The following is a 23,315-nucleotide window of genomic DNA, read 5'->3' on the forward strand; positions in this document are numbered from 1 at the left end:
AGAGAGAGAGAGAGAGAGATGGCCGGGCGCGACCACCAGATGGAGCTATTCCCCACAGCGTTCAGGGGCGGAGCCACTGAGGTCGGATAGAATCGGAGAGAGGGAGAGAGAGCGAGAGATGGCCGGGTACAGCCACCAGATGGAGCTATGTCCTTAGCGTCCGGAGACGGAAACAGCTGGCGTAGGATACGTGTGGGGGCGGTGTATGTGTGTGCACATGTGTGTTAGCCAGAACAAAGAGAGAGAGAATGCGCGCGTAATACACAAAGGATCAGTAAGCTATTACCATCACAAGGGAGCCTGTGAATGAACTGGCGTTCGTTCGGCGGGACCCCAGTCCTTTAACTGATGGTAGATGACTTACTGAGCTCGTGAATGTGTCCGAGGTTGGACACGCACTGTTTACCGAAATGAAACCCGGCGGCGTGCGCACAATCAGCATTCAAATACAACAACACAGAAAGCAACAGACTCGGTGGTCCGTGATCAAAACTTAAAAAACTTTAACAAGAATTACAAGCATATCCTACACTATCAAACTTATGTCTCTGCCCAGACAGATAGCCTCTTACTGGTGTCATTGCGTAGGCTATGAGTCCGTCCCGGCGATGGCGTTGACGCGGCGGCGGCTGCGACGGTAGTTCGTGAGTCCCGGCGGCAGCGGGGCATGTGAGTAGGCTGGGTCCAGACGAGAGTGGGCGTTTTTCCTCTCGTTGATCAAGCTCGGACACAGTTCGTGTTTCTTCCTTTCGCAGGCAACAATAGAATCGCACGCTTGGCTATTTAGTCAGCTGACTTCAGACAGGAGCTGGGCTTCCGGCTGGTCGCTGAAATAAAGAAACAGTTTGTGTTTCCTCTTCTGCAGGTAAACAAAGAATCGCGCGTGCGGGGGGGGGGGCACAGGGGACATGACCCTCCACTTTTTCAAAAGGCTGTTTTGGTCCCCTGCACTTTACCGTCCAAAAACAATGTTACGCTATAGTAAACAGAGAAGTGTCAAGCACTAGGACCAATCGGAAAACGGCCGCTCAAACTGAAGCCTGTTTCCCTTAAGGCTGAGTTATGCTTCCGCATCGACACAACGCAAGGGGGCTTGCGGACCCCTTACGTCCTTGCGGACCCCCCTTACGTCCAACGCAAGGGCCTGACGTGCACCTCCCAAAAATCCTAGACGCGCGTCGAGGCGACGCAACACCAACGCAGCGGCATTGGCTGTGATTGGTCCGCTAACTACATCCGCTGGAGACCGCTTTCCGGTTTCCACTCATAAACATCGCCATTTCAACTTTTAATAGGCTACTTTTATTGTTTTCACCTCGTTTTATTGTTTGCACCTTGTCGCTTTTGCACAAAGAAATAAAACACCAAGTTCTGAAAAATTGTGGATGTTTAAAGCCGGAAAGTAAACACATAGGCTATAACGAGGCTAACGACGATATACGTCAAGAGTCTCGGTCGGTCGGTCGGTCATTCTTTACAAAAAACATAGCGCCCTTTCCCGGTGTGGCATTGAATTGCATTTCGACATGTAAACCCAACGCAGAACCATCACGGTCTCCAAGCAACTGCGTGGCTGTTGCGTGGCCGTTGCGTGATCACTACTCGGAAGCATAATCAAGCCTTTAGTTTAGACCGCCCACAAGCTCCTCGATTAGCTCTGCCGTTTCTTGTGTGATTGGCTGTCCCCGCTGTCACTCCATCTTGCTTGCACACCGACGGTCTGCTAGTCTGCGGTCAGGAGTCCTACAGGAGTCCGCTACTGGAAGTTGGGAGTTTGTTCTGTCTGGTTCACGTCAGCTAGAAGGATTGTAATATCAGAGATTTCATTTACATCAACGTTTGAATCGGTGTCCTTGTGTGTGGGTGTGTGTGTTTGGTAATTAGACGCAGCCAGGATGTCTAAAAAAGAAAAGTAAACATAAGAGACTTCTTTAGAAGTCAAAGTGTAAGTTAAACAAAGAAATGCGTTACACCCATCCTGCAAGCAACACCTTCACTGGCTCCCAATAAAGCACTATATCCTCCTCAAGATCCTCCTCATCATCTACAAAGCTCTCAATAATCTGATCAATAAAATGTATTATTATTATTATTGTTATTATTACTATTGGATTAGAATTGGGTGATAATGTTTTGCTACATTCTTTACAACCAGTCAAACCAAAAAAGGGAACAGTAAACTTAAAATTAGCAATAGAAAACTCGAAGAACTAGGCTACTATAACACACAGTGAACTGAAAGAGTTAGAGTTTTATTAAAAATACTTGTGTCCCCCCCACCTCTGAAATCAAAATTTCGTCCTTGAAAATAGGCCTATTGTGTGTTCTACATAGTGCGGGGGGGAGTAGGTTACAGGTGCGGGAGGGGTAACTCAGGCATGAGCGGGACTCTCTCATGGCTTCACTTTAACGGTGTGTTGTGGACTGCGTGATTTCTCAGATTGCTGTGGTTGATCAGTGCCTCCTGCGTTGAGGGTGTTAGCGTGCCGTGGTTAAGACGGTGTCTTAACCTATGTCTAGCCCTGTGTGTACTGGTTCTTCACTTAAATGAAGCGTGTGTTGGCTGCCCTGTATGACCGGTTACCCTTGTGGCCCTCTCTACCTCCATGAATTAGTATTTATATATAACATGTGATGATTTGATAAAGATTGCCCTTTTTCTATACCATTGTGTGATTATTTAAAGGCTCTGACACTGGCAGTATTTTCCTGCTGAAGGACAAACCCACATTGACTACATTATTTTAAAGACGTGCACGTGATGTGCAAGTGAGTACAAGCCAAACGTTTCACATGTTTACTGTATATGGTCTTTGCAATTCTACAGCATTGTGCAAAAGACTACAGTTACTTATTTAGAACAAACATAAGAAACACCCTTTTGGTAGAGCTTCAATTCACAGTGGTTCTTCCAACATTTGGTTGCACCCTCCGACCAGCCTCAGCCATTGTGAGGCCATGATTGACAACATGGTCCACAACTGTCCTAATTTCATTAGGAATCTGCCCATGTATTTGGCCTCTTCTCCCTCTTCCTGTGTTTTGTCCCCTTCCTCCCGCATCCTCACCCTTCTTCCACGATGCTGACCTTACATTTCCGTGTCACTATGTCCTACTGGATTCATATACGCTTGCCAAGTGAGGGTTCATGGGATTCATCCCTGAGTGACTGTGAACAAATGGCTCGTCATTGATTACAACTAATACTTCACACACCTCCTCCTGAGTGAAAGCTAAAGTTCACCTGAGAGCAATTGTTCAATTTAGGAGACATTTCCAGGAAAAAATGATAAAGAAAGGCATATAATTTGATCAACAATTTTGTATGTAATGACTCAAGCAATGAAATGAAGACTATTAGTTTTATTGGGAATATTCAGCATCCATAAGTATAGTTCATTTTGACTGACATAAAAAATCATCTTTTGTGAATTGATCTTAATTCCTTAAATAAACAAATGTGTAGTTTAGAAAGATATCCTTACTGGTCTGTAATGAACTTATGAGAAAATACCTTATGAAATATTCTGATTGAATTCAAATGACTGAATACACTATAATTATCGAAGCAACCAACACAACCTATTAATGTGATGTCTTGTACATTTTGTCAAAGTCATGTAAACCTGCAGGTTTAAACTCTTGGTGAATGGATCTGATTGAACGTCCAGCTGCATCAGTGGCGCGCGCACACCCGGAAAAACAGAACCCTCTCAGCCCACGTGCTGCGGGGCCTCGAGAGCTGGCTCCCGGCAAGCAGAAGGGATTACTAGCGGGATGTAACAAGTTTGCTTTTCACAATAAAATGCAGGACTCATTTTGGGAACAAACATATAGCAAAATAACGCAATTCATGTTATGTTTCAACACATATTAATTTTAGGGTGATGATCCACTAATGTATAGGTGTGTATTCACTTACACTATGATTTTTAGAAGCATACTTTCTTTTTGTCAAGGTACTGCGACTTATGTGAAGGTTAATAACGGAAGTAGATGGTTGAGATCGGTGGCTCTTAACGCTGGACAGGAGATTCATTCGGTTCCATGAGATTCTCCGCTGCTCGGATCCAGTAGCCTCGCTAATAAACAGGTATTACCGTTAACAAACCCACCTGTTCTGTTCACCGTAAATCAGTTTGTGTCATCACGCGGGCACGCGACTCATTAAACCGGTTCGTTACTTAAATCCAACAGTGTTAGCCTTGTTTAGCTCGTTAGCTAGTTAGCCGACTGACGTTCAAGTGGATGTAAACGAGCTAACGTTATACTTTAACATTTCTTTAATGGTATAATGATTCTACCTGTCGACTTTGTTTTTGTGATTTGTGTTTTTTTATGCACACCAGTGAAATTAATTTCAATGCAGACGTACGTTTCTGAAATAAGTGGAGAAAGTTCGTGTTATGGGTAGTTTTCGCATGTAACGTTAGCTAAACACATGTATTTCACACAGCAAGTCACGTCGTGTAACTCAAGCAGCCATGTTTTAATGGTTGGACGGTAAGTTACTATTACATCGTATATCTTTAAATATAAGCTGGGAAACTTCTCTTTGGATACTCTTGACAGAGTTAAAGACGTTAAGGCCATTAAAGATGAAAGAAATTGGTAAAAGAAATGCACCAAACGTTCAGACTAAAAAAAAAAGCTGTTTTGTGGATCCTGTGTCCAAACATTTCCAATATGTTTGAAGTTTCAGATGGATGAACGATTATCAGAGGAGAATGGACAGACGTTACCAGAGCACAGAGAGGAAGAAGAGATGGAGGTTACCATGACAACACAACTAGAACATCTCATCGTAACGCCCGCCGATGCAGACACATCGTCGAACGCAGGAACACGAATGGGAGACGTCCCTCCAGAGCCAACGGCAGCTATGCCTCCTCTAGACGGAGTGTGTAAGACGGCGGGAGGTGGCGAGGAGGAGGAGTCAGAGGACTCAGACAGGTATTCACACACACACACACACACACACACATACACACACGTTGACAAAAGGCTTGTAACTGATGTTTGCAGACTGAACCTGCTGCCGACAGTACAATAATGGAAACAAATAACAGACTCTTCCTCTCCTGTCCCAGTGACAGCTCTTCTTCCTCCTCTTCTTCTTCCTCCTCTTCTTCATCCTCCTCGTCTCCCTCTCCCCCCATTGTTGAGGTAGATGACGACGATGAGGGTTTCAGCCAACCAGCCCCCATCAAAACCAGAGATGAAGTCTTGCTGGAGGTCAGTCTGTGATTGTATGTTTAAAGAGTCAAATGGGGAATTGTGTTGAGTTCCTGTTTTCCTCCATGTTGAGAGGACCGAAGACAACACTATGGGTCTCTCAGTGGATTGTGATGCTTCTTCTCATTTCTTTAGTGAATTCATAGTTTGTTGTTCATGTAAAATGTCTCCAGAGAGTCAAATCCTAAAGTCCAGGTCCAAAGGGAGTTCCTCTGCCCCACAGGAACTCCCAAGGTCGCCAGTCCATCAAAATGACTGACGGCCTTCAGGAGAAAAAAAAAGTGATGAGGAATATATATATTCCTCATCACTTTTAATATTATATATATATATATATATATATATATATATATATATATATATATATATAAATATAAAAATAGAGCGAGCGAGCTATATCTGACATTGTGGTTGTGTGTAGGAGCTGCCAGCAGTGGAGGAGGTGTCTGTGTCCTTACCAGAAGATGCAGAGCTGCAGCCTATAGGAATGGTCTCCAGTATCATACAGCAACTCGGTAAATAAACGCAAACACACCTATGTTGAAGTCCCACTGCAACTCGAACTGGAAGAAGAAACGGGGTGAATGATGTTATGCGAATGACGGCCATTTCTTTATTTGTGCAAGCTAAAATCTTTTAGCGTGCCACTGCATTGCGATTCTCCTCCTGTTGTCACTGAATCGCAAATGGGGACAGAACATACTGCAGCGGTCTGTGGTCTACGATAGTCCACATTAGTCCAGAGACCAGACCAGACTGTGGAGAAACTAGAGACTGTCTGTGGTCCCCCAGAGGTCTAGATAGTAGCTCACATTAGTCCACAGACCAGACCAGACTATGTGAAGAAACCAGAGACTCTCTATGGTCCAAACAACAAGGTCTCTGTCTTATTTATGTCTAGATGACCTTATCTGGAGTGATGACGGAGCAGCTACAATGTTAGCATAGCCTAGCTCCATCAATCCAGACTCCATTCAGAAAACAAGCCTTTTAAAATAAGTCAGCTTGTCATCTTGCAGACAGACCAAACAAAGCATGACTTCACACTTTTTACTGATCACCATCATTATGGAGTTAATTCAGCATCCTTTTCATATGATTATTGCCGTTAAATCACAGTTAAATAGTCAACAGCATCTTGGTGAAATCCACCAACCACCTCTGGATGATGTCATGAACTAAGACAGGATGGAGTTTGGTTTCCTGGTGTGTCTGGGACTTTAACATGTACCAAGCAGCAGAGTCAGAGTCACTGGAATAAACACAAATACTCTGAGAATAGACGCATTGGATTGTGTGGTCAAACTCACGCGAGTACAGCAAGCTGAAAATTTGTGGAGGCTTGTCATGTGTATTTTTCCACTCTGTCATTAACCACAGTTTCCCTTTCTACAGTTATAATCCAGTCTCTGAAAGACACGCCCCCTCTGACTGATGACAGCATCATCTTTAGAGCTGATAGGCTGGCTATTGGCAAGGTGTGTGCACCAGCAGAGTGTTTATGTCATCCGCCTCCATGCGTCCTGTTGGTTTCTGTGGTAATGTTGTCTTCTTTATGTGTTTCAGGTGTTTGAGGTGTTTGGGCCAGTGGCCAGTCCACTGTACATTTTGCGTTTTAACTCTGCGGACCAGATAAGCAGCAAGGGGCTGACAGAGGGACAGACTGTTTATTACACACCAAACATCAAAGAGTACACACATTACATCCTCACACAACGGCTCAAAGTGTAAGTGTACACACCTGTGTAATGCATAGAGTACGCTAGACGGATTTAAAGTTCTTTAGTTTGTACGTCCAGTTGGAGTCACTTGTGAAGTTTGTTTCTGTGAAAGTGAAAATGGCTTTTCCTTCAGTTTCAGGGGATCGGATGCATCCTGGAAGAACGACCAAGAACCACCAGAGGAGGTAAGCACACGGAGGGGAATGTAAACCGTTGCATGTTTGGTAAAGGTTTAGAAGACATCAATCAAAATAGCTTCTCGTCTCATTTGCTGAAATGGGCACAATGTCCTGATGCGAGTACACAAGGCAGATAATCAGCTTCCTCAGGCTACTTCGATGGGGCCCGACTTCGAGTACTCCTGATACATCTCTTTTTGTCTTTAGAAACGGTAAAGACGTCATTTGTGGGCGGATTCAAACAGGTGTGGCTCTGTGTAGTACTGTCACACGTGAGCGCTCAAACCACACCGTTTGGATCGTGTGGAGTCTTTCTCAATATTTGACTGGTTTCCAGCAGTATCATTATTGGTAACCGATCGATCCATTGATTCACTTTTAACACTGCCAATATACGTATAATACGCCCCCCACATATGACGACTCAGCGTTCATATAGACGGCGTTCCTGTTCTGTTTCGAGTCCGTTTGAGATTAAAGCAAGTGAATGTGAAGAGATTTGGTCACTCATGTCTCTGTTCTCTCTCCAGGCTTTGGATTATAGTGATGATGAGAAAGAGCAAGAAGCTAAGAGGAAACTGAAGAACGCCAGAAAGAAGAGGGACAATAACAATGCAGGTAAGTGTGTGACTGGCTGCTGTTACCGTCTGAAACGCAACCATTGAAAGTAATACTTTGTTTTTCTTCCCCAGATAATCCTGCCAACGTTACCCAGAACACCTCACAGCAGCAGCAGCAGCAGCAGCAGCGGAACGTAAGGGGTTTCCCACCAAGACATGCAGGACCTCCACTCAGGCACCACAACCCGAGGAATAAACAGCCAGCGTTCAGAAACAGCCACCCACCACCTAGACACGCTAATGTCCCCCCCATGTACCTCCCCCCTCCCTGCCCTTACCCTCCCCCCCCTCCTCATTTCTTCCCCCCACCCAACTACCCTCTGTATCCCCCTCCTCCTCCTCCCTCCTACTTCAATCCGTCCTTCACCTCTCCTCTCTGGTCGCCAAACTCTATCCCATTCTCTGACCTCCCTCCTCCCCCACCTCCCCCTCCTCCTCCCCCCCCACCTCAGTGACTTAAACACGGGTTGACGTTTCCGTTTAGCTTGTTGGAAGAATATTTCATCTGTTTGTAGACTGTCGGACTGTTATACTCCACGATCAATGATTATAAAATAATAATATAGATGAAGTGCTCTCACCAAACAAATATTCTGCCACTGCAGTGTTTTAAATATTATTTTTATTACTTCTGTTATTTTTATTTGTTCATGGGGCAGCAACCTTTTGGATCTCCATGTTCTTGTTAGTTAATGTGCCAATTCAACCTTTAATTTTAACAACACATCAAAATAATCCGTTCCATGTGCATAGCAACAGTTTTATAAAGCAGAGTTCTCCCATAATCATGAAGTTCTAATTATAGATGACAACATTTCCAAAAAGCGATTGCACACTTCTTGCTACTGTGCTGTTGGTTTAGGTTGTCGACTCCTGATCGAGACCTTCTGAGGAAAAGGATTTCCTTATCAGTGGTTCATGTGTCGCGACAGATTTCTCTTCATTGTGAAGTAAACCTCAAAACATTCTGTAAGGTGGTTGTGATTCTCCCACTGAACACAAGCACAAAGTCGTTTTCTTTTCTCGCTCACCGGTAAAAACGTGCAACTAAACAGACAAAAGTTATTTTTCACGGTCGGTATGTCTTCCTGATTCTTTTATGATGATGTCATTGTAATGCGCCAGCACAACTTGTATAAGAAAAAACACCCTGGAATGAACACAGTATTGTGCTTTAAAACCAGTGGATCCAATCCTTTGACCGAAGATAAAGTCTGTTATTTGTCAGCTAAGTTGACCAACAGGGTCTTGTAGAACGCTTGTTCAATGACATTTGTGTTTTTGTTCCAACTTATAGTTAGAATTGCTTTCAATCAAATGAGCTCGCTGTGAATCACAGTGCAACTTGTCAGCTCACCGCAGGAAGGTTCTGGGTTCAAATCTGCTCAAATCTCCTTGTCTCGTGCACGTTCTCTCTGTACTTGTGTGGGAGTCTAAACAACCGTCATCCTGAATATCTGTCGGCCTCTCGAGGAAACCTTTTCCTGCAAGCGACTCCGTCCCAGCAGCTCAAACATGGTTCAAAATGAGTCAGCACGGAGTTTGAAGAGAGACTAAATAAATGACAGTATAATGAACAAGTGGCCTCCATTTTCACTGCTTTAATGTGAGTGAACTAATACACAGTTCAGTTGGAGTTGAGCAGAAAACGTTATACATGTAATGTCTATACACAATGCCCGTCTACTGATTCTGCTGTGTTTGTACTTCCTTCTGTGGCTGCATCGCTGTGTTGCGGTCCAGCCTCATCGTCATTGTCACGCATATCTGATGTTGTATATGTTCTGTATATATTTTGTACCAGAATGTAATGAGCTGCGTCAGTTGGAATAAACATCTGTAATGTCGACGTCCGTCGTTTGAGCCACGTTTCTTTCATCGACATGTTTCTGCGAAGCCGTTGTGTAAAGCTGCTGCTGTAATCTGTTTCTCAACAGGACGTTTCCATAGAGTCCAACTGCTGAAGGACGAAGCCACGAATACATATTTTAGTTTGTTGAGAGACATTTAAATATTCTTTCCCTCCGGAGATTATATTTTCTCCTTAGTTTACATGTTGGAGCATGACCGAGGTCTGGTAGCCAGTTAGTATGACTTAACGGTGTGATTTGATTGGCTCATGATGAAATCACTTAAATGGTTTGAAACTTAGATTCATTTCAGGGTGATTTAACTGAATGTGACTTTTAAATTTGTAAACATAAAAAATGGGAATTTTCAATTTCATATTAACTGGAAACATCTGTATGATGTAACACAAACATACTAAATATATATGCTTGGAAGATAAAATGTGTATTATTAAAATGTTCTTGGAGTGAAAATGTTAATTATTAATAAAGGAAACAGGCCAATGAATGAACGTCTCCGTGGAAACGTTACTTCCTACTCTAGAAAGCAGGGTGACGCAGCATCGCACACACCAACACAAGCTGTCTCGCCGATTCTGCTGCAGCATGGCGGTGTTCCACAAGAGTGAGTCTCGGGTCCACTTGGAAGTCGGAGAGTACGGGCAGTTCCCCAGACCTGAACCGAAGGATGCTGCTGCACAGAAGAATCCCAAACCACGTGAGTCATCGGGGAGACGTGTGTCTGCATTCATTTTGATTTAGTGAGATTATCATCAGGATTATAAAACATTGCTCTTTTTTCTGAATTAACGAGATGATTATCTCAGAGATGAGAACTTTACAGTTTTTTTCCGATAGCTAAGTGACAACAGGCCCAACTGAAGTCACATGTGCTAAACTTGTACTAGATTCATGCGGACCAAACTCTAGCTCCTTTTTCATTACTTGAACACAGTTTTCAGTTTTCCCCTTTCAGTTTTGAAAACTGTGTTCCAACAATAAAACAGGAACTAGAGTTTGGTCCACATGAACTGCTGCTGTTCAGACTGTTAGAGATTTGCACATGTGACTTCAGTTGTGCCTGTTGTCCTTTAGCAATCGAAAAAAACTATCTAGGATAGAACATTCTACTCTTAAAATAATGTTTATTTCAAAGTTTATGCCAAAATAAATATTTTTCTGTGTGTGTGTGTGTGTGTGTGTGTGTGTGTGTGTGTGTGTGTGTGTGTGAATATGTGTGTGTGTGTCTGTGTGCATGTGAATATGTGTGTGTGTGCATGTGTGCATGTGAATATGTGTGTGTGTGTGCGTGTGCGTCTGTGTGCATGTGAATATTTTTGTGTGTGCGTGTGTGTCTGTGCATGTGAAAATGTGTGTGTGTGTGTGTGTGTGTGTGTGTGTGTCTGTGTGCATGTGAATATTTTTGTGTGTGTCTGTGTGCATGTGAATATGTGTGTGTGTGTGTGTCTGTGTGCATGTGAATATGTGTGTGTGTGTGTCTGTGTGCATGTGAATATTTTTGTGTGTGCGCGTGTGTCTGTGTGCATGTTTATATGTGTGTGTGTGTGTGTGCGTGTGTGTCTGTGTGCATGTGAATGTGTGTGTGTGTGTGTGTGTGTCTGTGTGCATGTTTATATGTGTGTGTGTGTGTGCGTGTGTGTCTGTGTGCATGTTTATATGTGTGTGTGTGTGTGTGTGTGTGTGCGTGTGTGTCTGTGTGCATGTTTATATGTGTGTGTGTGTGTGTGTGTGTGTGTGCGTGTGTGTCTGTGTGCATGTGAATGTGTGTGTGTGTGTGTGTGTGTGTCTGTGTGTGTCTGTGTGCATGTGAATATGTGTGTGTGTGTGTCTGTGTGCATGTGAATATTTTTGTGTGTGCGTGTGTGTCTGTGTGCATGTTTATATGTGTGTGTGTGTGTGTGCGTGTGTGTCTGTGTGCATGTGAATGTGTGTGTGTGTGTGTGTGTGTGTGTCTGTGTGCATGTTTATATGTGTGTGTGTGTGTGCGTGTGTGTCTGTGTGCATGTGAATGTGTGTGTGTGCGTGTGTGTCTGTGTGCATGTTTATATGTGTGTGTGTGTGTGTGTGTGTGTGTGTGTGCATGTGTGTCTGTGTGCATGTTTATATGTGTGTGTGTGTGTGTGCATGTGTGTCTGTGTGCATGTTTATATGTGTGTGTGTGTGTGTGCATGTGTGTCTGTGTGCATGTTTATATGTGTGTGTGTGTTCAGAACTGAAACATCTCCGTGTGTTCCTGCTGAGCGTCGGCCTGCTGTGTGTCCTTCAAGCCATTCTCAACATCTCTCTGAGAGTTGCCCTGAATAAGCCCGCTGAGAAAGGTACTCCACTCTGCAGCTGTCCTCAGATCAGTGCAGCGTTTCACTTCTTGGAGCTCAGCCTTGTGGTTCATGACAACAGTCAGAGTCTGGTGAACGTAGTGCAGCATTTAGAAGCTAAAGGGAGTGTTGGCCTCCCACTGATCCGGTGGACACCAACACAAAGACCCCCAATGAACCAGTATGTTGCTCTGTAACTCAGTTGTAACTCAGTTGTAACTCTTGTAAACAGACAACTGTTTGCTCACAAGTTGAACATTACAACTAAACCTGCTTTAATATTATTCAAATCTGTAGAAAAGGGTGACTTTATTTTACTTACTTGAAAAGACACTATACATTGTCAGTATTTGATGAGTTGGGAGTGGAACGTTGTTCTCTGTTGCATCATGAGTCTGCTATTTGTTCTGTGTTGTGACATGGACCAGAGGAAGAGAGCTGTCCACAGGGCTGGCTGATGTTTGGCTCCAGCTGTTACTACATTTCCTCTCAGAGGCGGAGCTGGGACGGCAGCCGGCAGGACTGTGTGCAGAGAGACGCTGATCTGGTCATCATCGACAGCAGACAGGAGCAGGTATCCTCCAGCTCCCGAACACCTCTGCAGCTTTACAGCTCCGCCATCGGCTTCTTTAAACAGGACCTTTAATGTTCTCTTCTGATTCCTATTGTACTTCAGTTTCCTCCAAGAACACGTTTACATGCTTTCATTTATTTTCCCCATCAGGCTGTGCTGCAGCAGCTCTTTTCAGACTCTCTCTGAAACACTCTGTTTGACCTCCTGCCCCTCCCTCGCCAAAAAGCCCAGTCTGCACTGATTGGTCAACCTCTCAGTGTGTTCGTCAGAAAAGCCCCGCCCCTTCACCAGAACCAGATACCGGGGCTGCGTTTCAAAAACAGGTTGAGTCGCCCTCGCTCACTTGCCCTTAGCACTTGCCCTTAGCACTTGCCCTCGGAGGAATCCCCGCCTCCATCTTAAGGGCTGTTCCATTTCTCTGAACAGCTGAAGTGAACTTCGTGAGATCGACCCTTGAGGGCTGAGTGATCGAGTGAACAACGATGGCCACTTCAGAGCTGTATATCACCCACAATGCATTGCAGTGGTGCACGAAAAATATGTCCATGCGGTGGCCATAATGAACCTCAAACACCATTGTCTGCTGTCTATTCACCACCAAAGAAGAAGAAAATGAATTAAAGGAGCCAGCACGGGCAGGTACTAATTGTGCAATTAGACTGTCTGTTGCAGAGTTATGGCAGAGCCCACCGTTTACAAGTGTAAGTATATAAGCAGCCGTATTGCCATCAAGCGTAGAATACGTCTTCGTCTCAATGAAATGAGTCTCCGCATATTTTGTGTAATTTGGAATAGGCAGTATAGCGCTACTCCAACAACGTGTGGTTGATCCATGATTGTCTGGGCTGTTAGTGAACGAGGGCAGGTGTGTTCCATTTACCCCTTTCACTCCCCCTCCGCCCTCTTTCCCTCCGCCCTCCAAGTGGCCTCCGTGTGACGTCATAGCAAGGGCTGAGGGCAAGTGAGCGAGGGCGACTCAAACTGTTATTGAAACGCAGCCCAGGAGTCGTTCTGCTGAGGAATAGTGATGAAAAGAATCTCAGCCTCTTGTTCTTCAGTTCCTCTTCCTCTAGAAGTCCAGATGAAGGACGTTTACCTTCGTCTCCACATGGAGATTCCACACTCAGCTCCACTCTGACTAGCTTTGTTTGACTAGCTGGACATATATTATGCTAATGAGTTACCTGGTGACCTCATCACTTTACTGAAGAAACTATTTGAATGGAGGCGTTTGAATGAGTTGAGGAGCAGAGTTTATGTGGGGGAGAGGAACTCCTTTTGGACCTGGACTTTAGGATTTCACTCTCTGGAGACGTTTTACATGATTTCATTTATTAAAGATTTTGTTACAAATTCAGTTGGATGATGCAGATAATCAGATATCTAAACAGACAGCGTGATACTGTAGTTCCTGTGGCTGTGGCTCCATTGGTGTGTGAATGTGCCAGTCTGAGGGGCAGGGGCGACATCATTGGTTGAATATGTGTGTGAATGGGTGACATGTAGAGTGAAGTGCTTCGAGTGGTCGGAAGATGCTTTAAAAAGGTCATTAGCATTTGTGTTTGTGACAGGCCTTCCTCACTGGTTTCACCATGGCGGCGTGGGTCGGTATGACCGACAGGAAGGAGGAAGGAAACTGGATCTGGGTGGACGGAACACCAGTGAACAACGACAGGTGAGATATTGATGAAAAAGTAAACATAGGCTGTGCAAATAAATGCAGGTAGTGACACCTATGTTTACGATTCATGCGGAAGATGAATGACAGTGTTTTAGACTTGTGTTTAGTGAATGTTTCATGGGGCATAGTGCCGTCTTTGATGAACTCCAGTTGTTGAACTTCTCAGTAGAGTCGATGTTCTTCAGGGTCCCAGGACACTGTGACCTCACTCTGCACTAGGGGTGTAACAATACATGTATTTGTACAGGCAGCAACCTTCTGAAAACCGGAGGCTGTCTTCTGTCTGCTGGCCACCAGGGGGCGACGCCTCTCTGATTGTATAGAAGTCTATGAGAAAATGGTCCTACTTGTCTCTTGATGTATTATCTCAGTAAACATTGTAAACATGAGTTTATGGTCTCAATCTCTAGTTTCAAGTCTTCTTCAATCCAGCATGATGTTCATTTAGTACATTATGGTCCAGAGTCAAATAGACCAGTGGGAATCCTTCGTCACCTCAAAATTCGATTATTAATCGACTCTCGATGCTTTATTTGTGATTTAAATACAATGAGAATTTTCCTCCAAATCTTTCAAATATTCAATTTCTATATGTATGATACCAATAATGTTGGAAAATAAAAAAATAAGGTATCCAGCAAGTCTTTTTATCAGCCGGGAAGAGAAAGAAGGAGGGAAACCTGTTGTTAGTGTAAGGGCGCACTCACACTACACCAACCGGACCACTCCCAGGCACGATTGAGGCTAAAGTCCGGATTGTTTGGCCGGTGTGAGCGCTCTGTTCTGTACTTAAGAACGGTCCGCTTCCTCAGCCCCGGCACACTTGAAGAGGTGGATTTGAGTACGGTACAGTTCACGAATGAGCACATGCACGGGTACGCAGTGTGGACATGACGTAGGCTGTAAGTGATAGGCCGTCCCACTCATTACCTCTCTCCCCCTGCTATCGAGACGATTTATGACTAAAAATACTGTTGATGACTGTGTAGGTTTTGGGCTTCAGACTGGTGGTGTGAGCGGTCCCGGAGCAGAACTGGGCCGGTACTTGCAGTCACGTTCCCTGTGTTGTTATCTCTAGTGGCTTTGAGATGAAGCTTCTTGGAAACGTAATCACGACGTAATGACGCCTGTACAAAATGTAACCGTGCCGAGGCCCGTTAGGACTTGGAGCAATGTGAGTGCAGGCCGGTGGGGGACAGGGGAAGGGGGGGCAAACCTCCTACAGATCAAATGGCCCTAGTGTGAGTAACGTTACATCCTGGTACTGAACACACAGAGAGACCTGTTGTTAGATGGTTTATCTTTTTAAATAGACAGACATCATATGTGTAATTCATGGTCCTAAAAGCAGTTGATCACTGTAAGCTGATTCCATTGTATGATGATAGCCAATAACAACCAGTACTGTCTGTATCTGCAGGTTAGACTGGGCCCTCGGGCAGCCTGATGACGCATTTGGAGGAGAAGACTGTGGTGATCTTCGCACAATGATTAATTTCATTGGCTTAAACGACTTCAACTGTAGCGCTGGAATCCGGTGGATCTGTGAGAAAACATTACGGTAGCTTACAGTTTGTTTTACTATCGCTAAAACAACTTTTTCAATACAATTTTCCTAAACTCTTAATGCACCAACACACCTACCACACACAACGGGCAAAACAGTTAATTTCATGCTCAAAATCAGACATTGTACACTAAACTCCAACATTTATTTTCAAAATACAATAACACACTAACACAATACATGATGTCAACCGAACACTAACACATGTTCTCTCCCAACAGGAACATTTAATCAAACATCAGCACAACTTCATAAAAATACTAACATCATATGCAGTTACAGAAACTGCATTATTCTATGTGTGTCAGGTCTGCCCTTATGCAATAGATAGCATATGTTTTGTTGGGTTTCCTAAATGCATTTTGTTTCTTTTGCTGCAGAAATTCAACACAGAAAATGAATGACCCATCTCAGAGACAGAACTGCTGCAGTAAAGGCTGATTTGGCTGACAGGACATTACTGCAAGATAACATGGTACTCATCTTCCTCTCCCTTGTCCTGGTACTCGTCTTCCTCTCCCTCTTGCAGGCGTCTTTCTTTCTTTCTTTCTTTCTTTCTTTCTTGCTTTCTTTGTGTGTAAAATAAGTTGAAGCATTTTAAATTTGTGTTACAGTTTTTGTCAGTCGCTAACAAGCGTTTGTCCAACCAGTTGTCACATTTTCAAAATTCTAAACACAATTAGCACATCATCATACCATTCACACATTTCATGTTGTTTCACACAATATGCAGTCAGTGAACACATTTCTACAATGCTTACATTTTCTTAACAGACAAGCTAAACCTCCCAACAAAATCATGGATTGTTTTTGTATTATTTACGAATGTTACAGTTTTTCTCGATTGCTAAAACACATTTCTCGAAAGCTGCTTTCCTTTTCTCTAAACTGTGAACACAAAACCCAATTTTCAAGCTATATTCACAAAACCTCAGACTCTTCTTGCAAAACCAAACTTTTAACTCAAAACAGTTTAATCTGTGCCCAAAACTGAACTCTCACCTCAAAACAGTTCAATCGGTTCACAAAACTGAACTATGTTGTCAAATCCTGCCCCGAGTCAATCAAAATTAAAAACACTACAGAGCAGTCACTAAACACTACATAGAAAAATAGAAAACACAATGCTCAGGACATGAAGCTGTAGAAATAAATGTTCATTGTTCACTGTAGGCTAAATGCATGTTGCAAAACAAAAAACCTGTTTATTTAGCACTTGTACATAGTAAAAAATAAAAGTACTAAAAACAGAAATCCTGTGCATTTACACGTAGCACTTGTACAGTACAAAAACAAACAGAAATCTTGTGCATTTAGCACTTGTATACAGTAAAGCCTACGTAAACATAAAGTACAAAAATATACATGGAATACTAGGCCTACAAACTGTTAGACTAACCCTCCATTACAATACTACAGTACATTGGCACAGTGATGTACTGAAAGACATATTTACTTACAGTATACTGTGGTACAGTATATAGTGTAGTCATACAGTAATTGCTGTCGACATTTACATACTATAATGTCAAAAAAGGTAATCACCTGTTGTCTTCTCTAAATCTTGGGATTATGGTGGACACAGTGAATCTACTGATATTTGGTTGTACCCTTTGTCCGGCCTCCCTCATGCTCATACCATGGACAAGAACATGGTCAATCACAGTAGCTCTGATTTCATCAGATATTACTGTTCTTTGTCTTAGCTGACCTCCTCGACCACCTCGACCACCTCGACCACGAACTCCTCCTCTCAGATTTCTATCCATTGTAGTGCCTCACAAACCAGTGCTCTCTGAATATATGTTCCCTCACATCGTTAGCCACAAGTGTGATCAATTTTGTGTTGTTGTGTTCAACCAGTGACACCTGTGCTTTACTTGTGTTTGAGTTTTGCCACCTGTGCTCACCATTATGCAACACAGGTGCATCACAATGAAAATGTGTTGGCAAGTTGTGTCTAAACAGGTGAAAAGTGCTTATGGTTTTGCCAAAAGAGTGACTGATTCAATCAGTGGGTTCAGGCAACGGAGCATTTGGTTCAGACAATAGGGTTTAGTGTTTTAGCAATTGAGGAAAAACTGTAACACACAACATCCCACAATAGCAAAAACAATATTCCAAACCTTAGATACAGTATAAAAACCTCTGCTTCCGCAATGATATCAGTTCAAAAACAATATCAGCTGATAATAAACAATTGAGTAATTGACACACAGCTGATTTATGTTGGCTAAATTGGGCCAACCACAGCTGATTCAAGTGTGGTTTAGACTCAGTGGCAGGGGTTATTTTTTTCTATTACATTGACACTTATACAGTAAAAGGAGGACTTTGAGGAGTGATGTCTTCGAAAACAGAAACAGAAAAAACCAAACTTTTTATCTGGGCTGTTTGCTGTTTTTTTTTTTCAGAATGCTTGTGTGTTTCATGGATATTTTGTTCAATGTGAGCAATACTGTAAAACTTGTTTCTGTTCTATCATACTGTAAACAGTATTTCTACTGTACCTCCTGTAGTAAAAAGTAAAGGAAAAAAACTGATTTGCTTTTTACTGGAATGCTTTTGAATGTGAACATTACATGACATAAAGTTCCCAACCACGAAATTTAGTGTAAAAACGATGGATTACATGTTTTGCATGCAAATACCTGTAAAACTGAAACATAAAAGTCCATGCAGTTTTTGTAATGTCAACAATAGCCATTATTTTGAAACCTGGTGTACTTTGATTGAGTGCATGTACCTTGTGAAGTAAAAACAAGTGTTATTCTTTGACAGAATAATTTCATTTTTGAGTCAGATTTCCAGTGTTTTGGTAAAGTTAGTGTGTGCAGAAAGATGTGTTCTATTTTGAAATGAAGAGTTAGTATATATTTAACAAAGTCTTTTTGAGAAGAAAATGATCCATTTGGCCAATTGTGTTTTGTAGGTGTGAGTCTGTGTTACAGTTTTTTTCGATTGTTTACACACATTTTCTGAAAGCATGCCATACATTCAAAACAATGTTATTTCTTCTCAAAATGGTATTTTGTTTTCAAATGACACACACAAACCATCATATGAATATGTCAATCATATGACATTTATAAGAACCAGTTGAACACTGATGTGCTCAATGTAAAACACGATGAACACTTCTTCTCCATTTACCATAATGACTTAGGCCTTTTTTTGTTCAGTGTTACACTCACTACAGACATAAATGTGTTGTAAAATATTTTGTTTTTCCCACAAGAATACTGTAATGTATAGTTTTCATCCCAACCAACACAAAGTTGCATATACAGTGGTCTACATACAAAACCAGAAGAAATGACTGTATACAGTTACAAAAAAACCCAAAAAAACAACAACTATCCCGCATCCTCTCTTCTGTTTCGGTCCGGCCACAGCACCTCATCCACATCACAGGCAATGCACGCGATGGCCAAGCAGCGGGGGAAATATCGCCTAGCATGGCAAATCCATGCTAGGCTCCTCCTCGTACTCTCACTCCTCTGGCTCTGCCTCTGTTGCCAATGTTGGCATCCATTGCTCCAAAACAGAAGAGCTCACCGGTTACCCTTTTATGCTAATGCTCTGATTGCAAATTGTAAAACTGTGTTGCAGGTGTTTTCCCATGTGATGAGTCAGTGTGCATAGTAGGGAAATTAACTTTAGAATTTTGAATGGCAGTGTGTTCCTTGTGAAAACAAGAGATTTTCTTCATGAAAATTGTGCCAAAGGCAAAGAATTGTGTAGTGTTTTGAAAAAGGTGTGTTTTAAAACTGCAATTTGAGTGTAAAGCAGGAATTGTGCTTGTAGTTTAGCAGAGCTAGTTCGGGGTGTTGGTGCATGAGTTACATGTTGTGGTCATTGTGTCTCAAGTACCAGTATTTGTGTGTAAACAATCGAGAAAAACTGTAAGAGATTAGAAAAAGTATCTGAAGTATGGGTAAGCACTTGTTAGCGATGAAAAAAACTGTAACTTCAGGCATTTTGTGTCACAGCAACAAGAAATGTGTTAATTGTATAACTTACGCAGAGAGATGTTGCACTAACTGTGTTAAGAGTTACAGTTTTTCTCAATTGTTTACACACAAATACTGGTACTTGAGACACAATGACCACAACATGTAACTCATGCACCAACACCCTGAACTAGCTCTGCTAAACTGCAAGCACAATTCCTGCTTTACACTCAAATTGCAGTTTTTTAAAACACACTTTTTTCAAAACACTACACACAATTCTCTGCATTTGGCACAATTTTCATGAAGAAAATATCTTGTTTTCACAAGGAACACACTGCCATTCAAAATTCTAAAGTTAATTTCCCTACTATGCACACTGACTCATCACATGGGAAAACACCTGCAACACAGTTTTACAATTTGCAATCAGAGCATTAGCATAAAAGTGCAACAGGTGAGCTCTTCTGTTTTGGAGCAATGGATGCCAACATTGGCAACAGAGGCAGAGCCAGAGGAGTGAGAGTACGAGGAGGAGCCTAGCATGGATTTGCCATGCTAGGCGATATTTCCCCCGCTGCTCGGCCATCGCTTGCATTGCCTGTGATGTGGATGAGGTGCTGTGGCCAGACCGAAACAGAAGAGAGGATGCGGGATAGTTGTTGTTTTTTTTTGTTTTTTTTGTAACTGTATACAGTAAATTCTTCTGGTTTTGTATGTAGACCACTGTATATGTAACTTTGTGTTGGTTTGGATGAACACTGTGTACATTACAGTATTCTTGTGGGAAAAATTAAATATATAAAAACAATATTCTAAAATTACATTTATGTATGTACTGTCTGTAGTGAGTGTAACACTGAACAAAAAAAGGCCTAAGTCATTATGGTAAATGGAGAAGAAGTGTTTTACATTGAGTACATCAGTGTTCAACTGGTTCTTATAAATGTCTATTCATATGATGGTTTGTGTGTGTCATTTGACAACAAAATACCATTTTGAGAAGAAATAACATTGTTTTGAATTTAAAGTTTCATTTTGCAGGAGAATTGAGGGGTTTTGCCCATTGTGTGTGTGTTTTTTGATTTGTGTGTAGAGTTCTGAGAGTACGAGGCATGCGTTCAGAAAATGTGTGTAAACAATCGAGAAAAACTGTAAGGAAAATTGTAAAGGTAAAAGTGATGAAAAAAAGTATTGAAAAAATTGTCATAGGAATCATAAAAAACTGTTAATAGACGTGTGGAATGTTCTGTCACCTTCCTTTGCTGTAACTAATCCTCTTTGTAAATACAAATAAAACTGAATATCACAACTACAGAGTGAGTTTATTGATTGCTCAATAAACTCACTCTGTAGTAATAATAATTATTATTATTACTATTATAGCTGGGATTGCCTCCAGCCCCCCTGCGACCCTGAATACGGGATAAGCGGTAGACAATGGATGGATTATAACTATTATAATAAAACAGCAGATTTCAGTTGGTTGCTATCCAAAATTTCACCACTAGATGTCACTAAATCCTCCACACTGGCTCTTTCAAGTAAGGTAGATCTGGTGACAGACATGCTGTGCATGAGGTAAAAACTTGAACGACAACACATGTGTGTGTGTGTGTGTCAGGTTAGAGAGGTTCTGTTCTGGATTCTGTTGCTGGTTATAGTATGACTTATTACAAAACAAATTACTGACAATCTTTTGGATAAAGGTTTTCCAACTCTACACCTAAAATCCTGTGACGCTGACCCTTGAATGGCCATGTTAGCACTAATCACCTGAGACCAGCTCAGTGCCACCGTTTCAGTTCAAAGCCAGTTCACACATCAAACAGCAGCAGACCGGCCAGACCGCTTTGTGCCGACCAGTGTTGCTTTTGAAAACAAAATGACATAAATGTCCCAAGTCTCAGTAGGACGTCAGCACTGAGAAAACTGTGAGTCAAGCATGAAGTCGGACTCATATTAGCATGCACCAAAGGAGCTGAGTAATGTGCTATTGTTGTTGGTGTGTATGACTCACCTCAACAGAATGCTTTTCTACAAGTATTCTGGTGTGCACATTCAAGTGGATGGGAAGTGGAACTCCAATACGTCTCACTGAGACACTGCCTCTGAGTCCTATGATATTTCCTATGATAACATTGTATGGGCCAAGCCCCTAACACTGATTCTCATTGTTTCACACGACAAAATAGGCCGGAGACATAGCTGAGAAATCCCCAATGTGCAAACTCAAAAGAAAACCTTTGTTTCACCACGTAGAGAACAATTGAGCTCATTTATTCTGGTGACTCAAGAGGCTGATGAACATTACTAACATTATTTCACTGTGGAATCACTGATGCTCCACTGTATGACAGCCGTTCAGTTAATCCCACCTGGTTTCCTCTGGGATTGCAAGTTGTCCATACTGGAAAACAAAACAAAAATGTATAAAAATAGAATAAATAAATGAGCAACAAGATCGCACCGGTATTGTTTCACATAAGTAGGAATGCAACATGTAATTATTGTTCAAAAGTTGTCGAAGTGAAGATCAACCTCAGAGCAGCATTCGCACATTTACACATTAGCATTCACCCCTCCCTTTCCAAGCGTGTATGAGAGGCTCTCTCTAGAGCCAGACTTTGGTTTGTCCATTCTGGGCTACTGTAGAAACATGACTCCATGACGAGGACCCAATGCACATATGACTGGCTCATAAGCTCATGAACATTCTCAGTGGATTATACTCTAATGGAAACATACAGTAGTTATGAATATTATATTCAGTTTCTTCTAATATATCCACCCAAATCGGCCATCCTGCTCCTTTAAATCACATCTCTGTTTAAGCCTTCAGTTTTCCTTCTGATTGTAGCTTTGGACAGTTTCTGCTTTTTCTTTCTAGTTGTGGTAAATATGGAAGTATTTTATTTTTGTTTTGGCAAACATAGTGAAATGCCTTAACAACTATTAGATGGATTGTGATGACATTTGGTTCAGACAATCATTTTCATCTCAGGAATAATTGTAATAACTTTAAATCAGATCTATTCAGCTGGGCTGACTCCGGCCAAACAATCAAGCTTGACCGGCCTGCCGATCAGTTCCTTTTACAAAAAGAAAACAAATCTCACAAATAACAGACAAGCCACAATAAAAACAAACATTGCTGCCACATTTATGTCTAGATGATGTTATTTTTAAGTGTGTCAAGATCTGTGTTTGTTTTGTCATGTTCTGTTTCCTTGGTTTTGATTTCCTGTTTTATTTTGTCCTCAGTGTGGTTCCCTGTCTCGTACTTCCTGGTCCTTGTTGTTTCCGCTGTCTTGACTCCCCCTCCCTCTCGTGTTGATTACCATGCCTGCCCTGATATGTTTCACCTGTCCCTCGTCAGCTCCCTGCCTCCCTGTGTATATAGTCTGTGTGTTTCCCCTGTCTCTTGTCGGATCATTGTCGTTGTCATTTGTCGCTGTCGCCGTCTTGCACCATGTCATGTCCCTGGATGTTCCTCTGTACCTGCGTCCTGCCTTCCGTGTCCCTTTGTGTTCTGGTTCCTGTTTAGTAAGTGTTTCTTTGATAGTCGTTTTTGCCCTCGTGGTTTTCTTTGTTTGATA

General features: G+C 42.3%; 2 protein-coding genes and 1 long non-coding RNA gene across 3 annotated transcripts; all 3 read left to right on the forward strand.

The window, feature by feature from the left end:
* The first annotated feature begins 4,006 nt into the window (after window positions 1-4,006).
* On the forward strand, window positions 4,007-9,604 carry LOC311010572 (uncharacterized protein). Its single transcript, XM_084005118.1, has 9 exons — window positions 4,007-4,093; window positions 4,697-4,953; window positions 5,091-5,235; window positions 5,657-5,750; window positions 6,631-6,713; window positions 6,802-6,962; window positions 7,090-7,141; window positions 7,666-7,753; window positions 7,828-9,604. The coding sequence occupies exons 2-9, from the start codon at window positions 4,703-4,705 to the stop codon at window positions 8,208-8,210; spliced, it is 1,257 nt and encodes a 418-aa protein (XP_083861244.1). The 5' UTR covers window positions 4,007-4,093; window positions 4,697-4,702; the 3' UTR covers window positions 8,211-9,604.
* A 587-nt stretch (window positions 9,605-10,191) lies between these two features.
* LOC311010749 (CD209 antigen-like protein C) lies at window positions 10,192-16,533 on the forward strand. The gene is made up of 6 exons (XM_084005354.1): window positions 10,192-10,323; window positions 11,837-11,944; window positions 12,370-12,515; window positions 14,087-14,190; window positions 15,617-15,757; window positions 16,144-16,533. The coding sequence occupies exons 1-6, from the start codon at window positions 10,212-10,214 to the stop codon at window positions 16,202-16,204; spliced, it is 672 nt and encodes a 223-aa protein (XP_083861480.1). The 5' UTR covers window positions 10,192-10,211; the 3' UTR covers window positions 16,205-16,533.
* A 2,042-nt stretch (window positions 16,534-18,575) lies between these two features.
* Window positions 18,576-21,020, forward strand: LOC311010752. Its single transcript, XR_014596829.1, has 3 exons — window positions 18,576-18,713; window positions 19,674-19,823; window positions 20,876-21,020. It is a non-coding gene; the product is annotated as an uncharacterized lncRNA (long non-coding RNA).
* Window positions 21,021-23,315: the final 2,295 nt, after the last annotated feature.

The sequence above is a fragment of the Eutrigla gurnardus genome (genome assembly GCF_963514095.1).
Source record: "Eutrigla gurnardus genome assembly, chromosome: 3".
Lineage (NCBI taxonomy): Eukaryota > Metazoa > Chordata > Actinopteri > Perciformes > Triglidae > Eutrigla > Eutrigla gurnardus.

What these genes read in the sequence shown, in the direction of transcription:
- LOC311010749 (XM_084005354.1), top strand. Translation starts at nt 10,212, where the DNA reads ATGGCGGTGTTCCACAAGAGTGAGTCTCGGGTCCACTTGGAAGTCGGA. An exon ending in ACAGAAGAATCCCAAACCAC is followed by an intron (nt 10,324 to 11,836) that starts GTGAGTCATCGG and finishes GTGTGTGTTCAG; the next exon opens with AACTGAAACATCTCCGTGTG. An exon ending in GAATAAGCCCGCTGAGAAAG is followed by an intron (nt 11,945 to 12,369) that starts GTACTCCACTCT and finishes GACATGGACCAG; the next exon opens with AGGAAGAGAGCTGTCCACAG.
- LOC311010572 (XM_084005118.1), top strand. Translation starts at nt 4,703, where the DNA reads ATGGATGAACGATTATCAGAGGAGAATGGACAGACGTTACCAGAGCAC. An exon ending in CAGTATCATACAGCAACTCG is followed by an intron (nt 5,751 to 6,630) that starts GTAAATAAACGC and finishes CCCTTTCTACAG; the next exon opens with TTATAATCCAGTCTCTGAAA. An exon ending in ACCAAGAACCACCAGAGGAG is followed by an intron (nt 7,142 to 7,665) that starts GTAAGCACACGG and finishes TTCTCTCTCCAG; the next exon opens with GCTTTGGATTATAGTGATGA.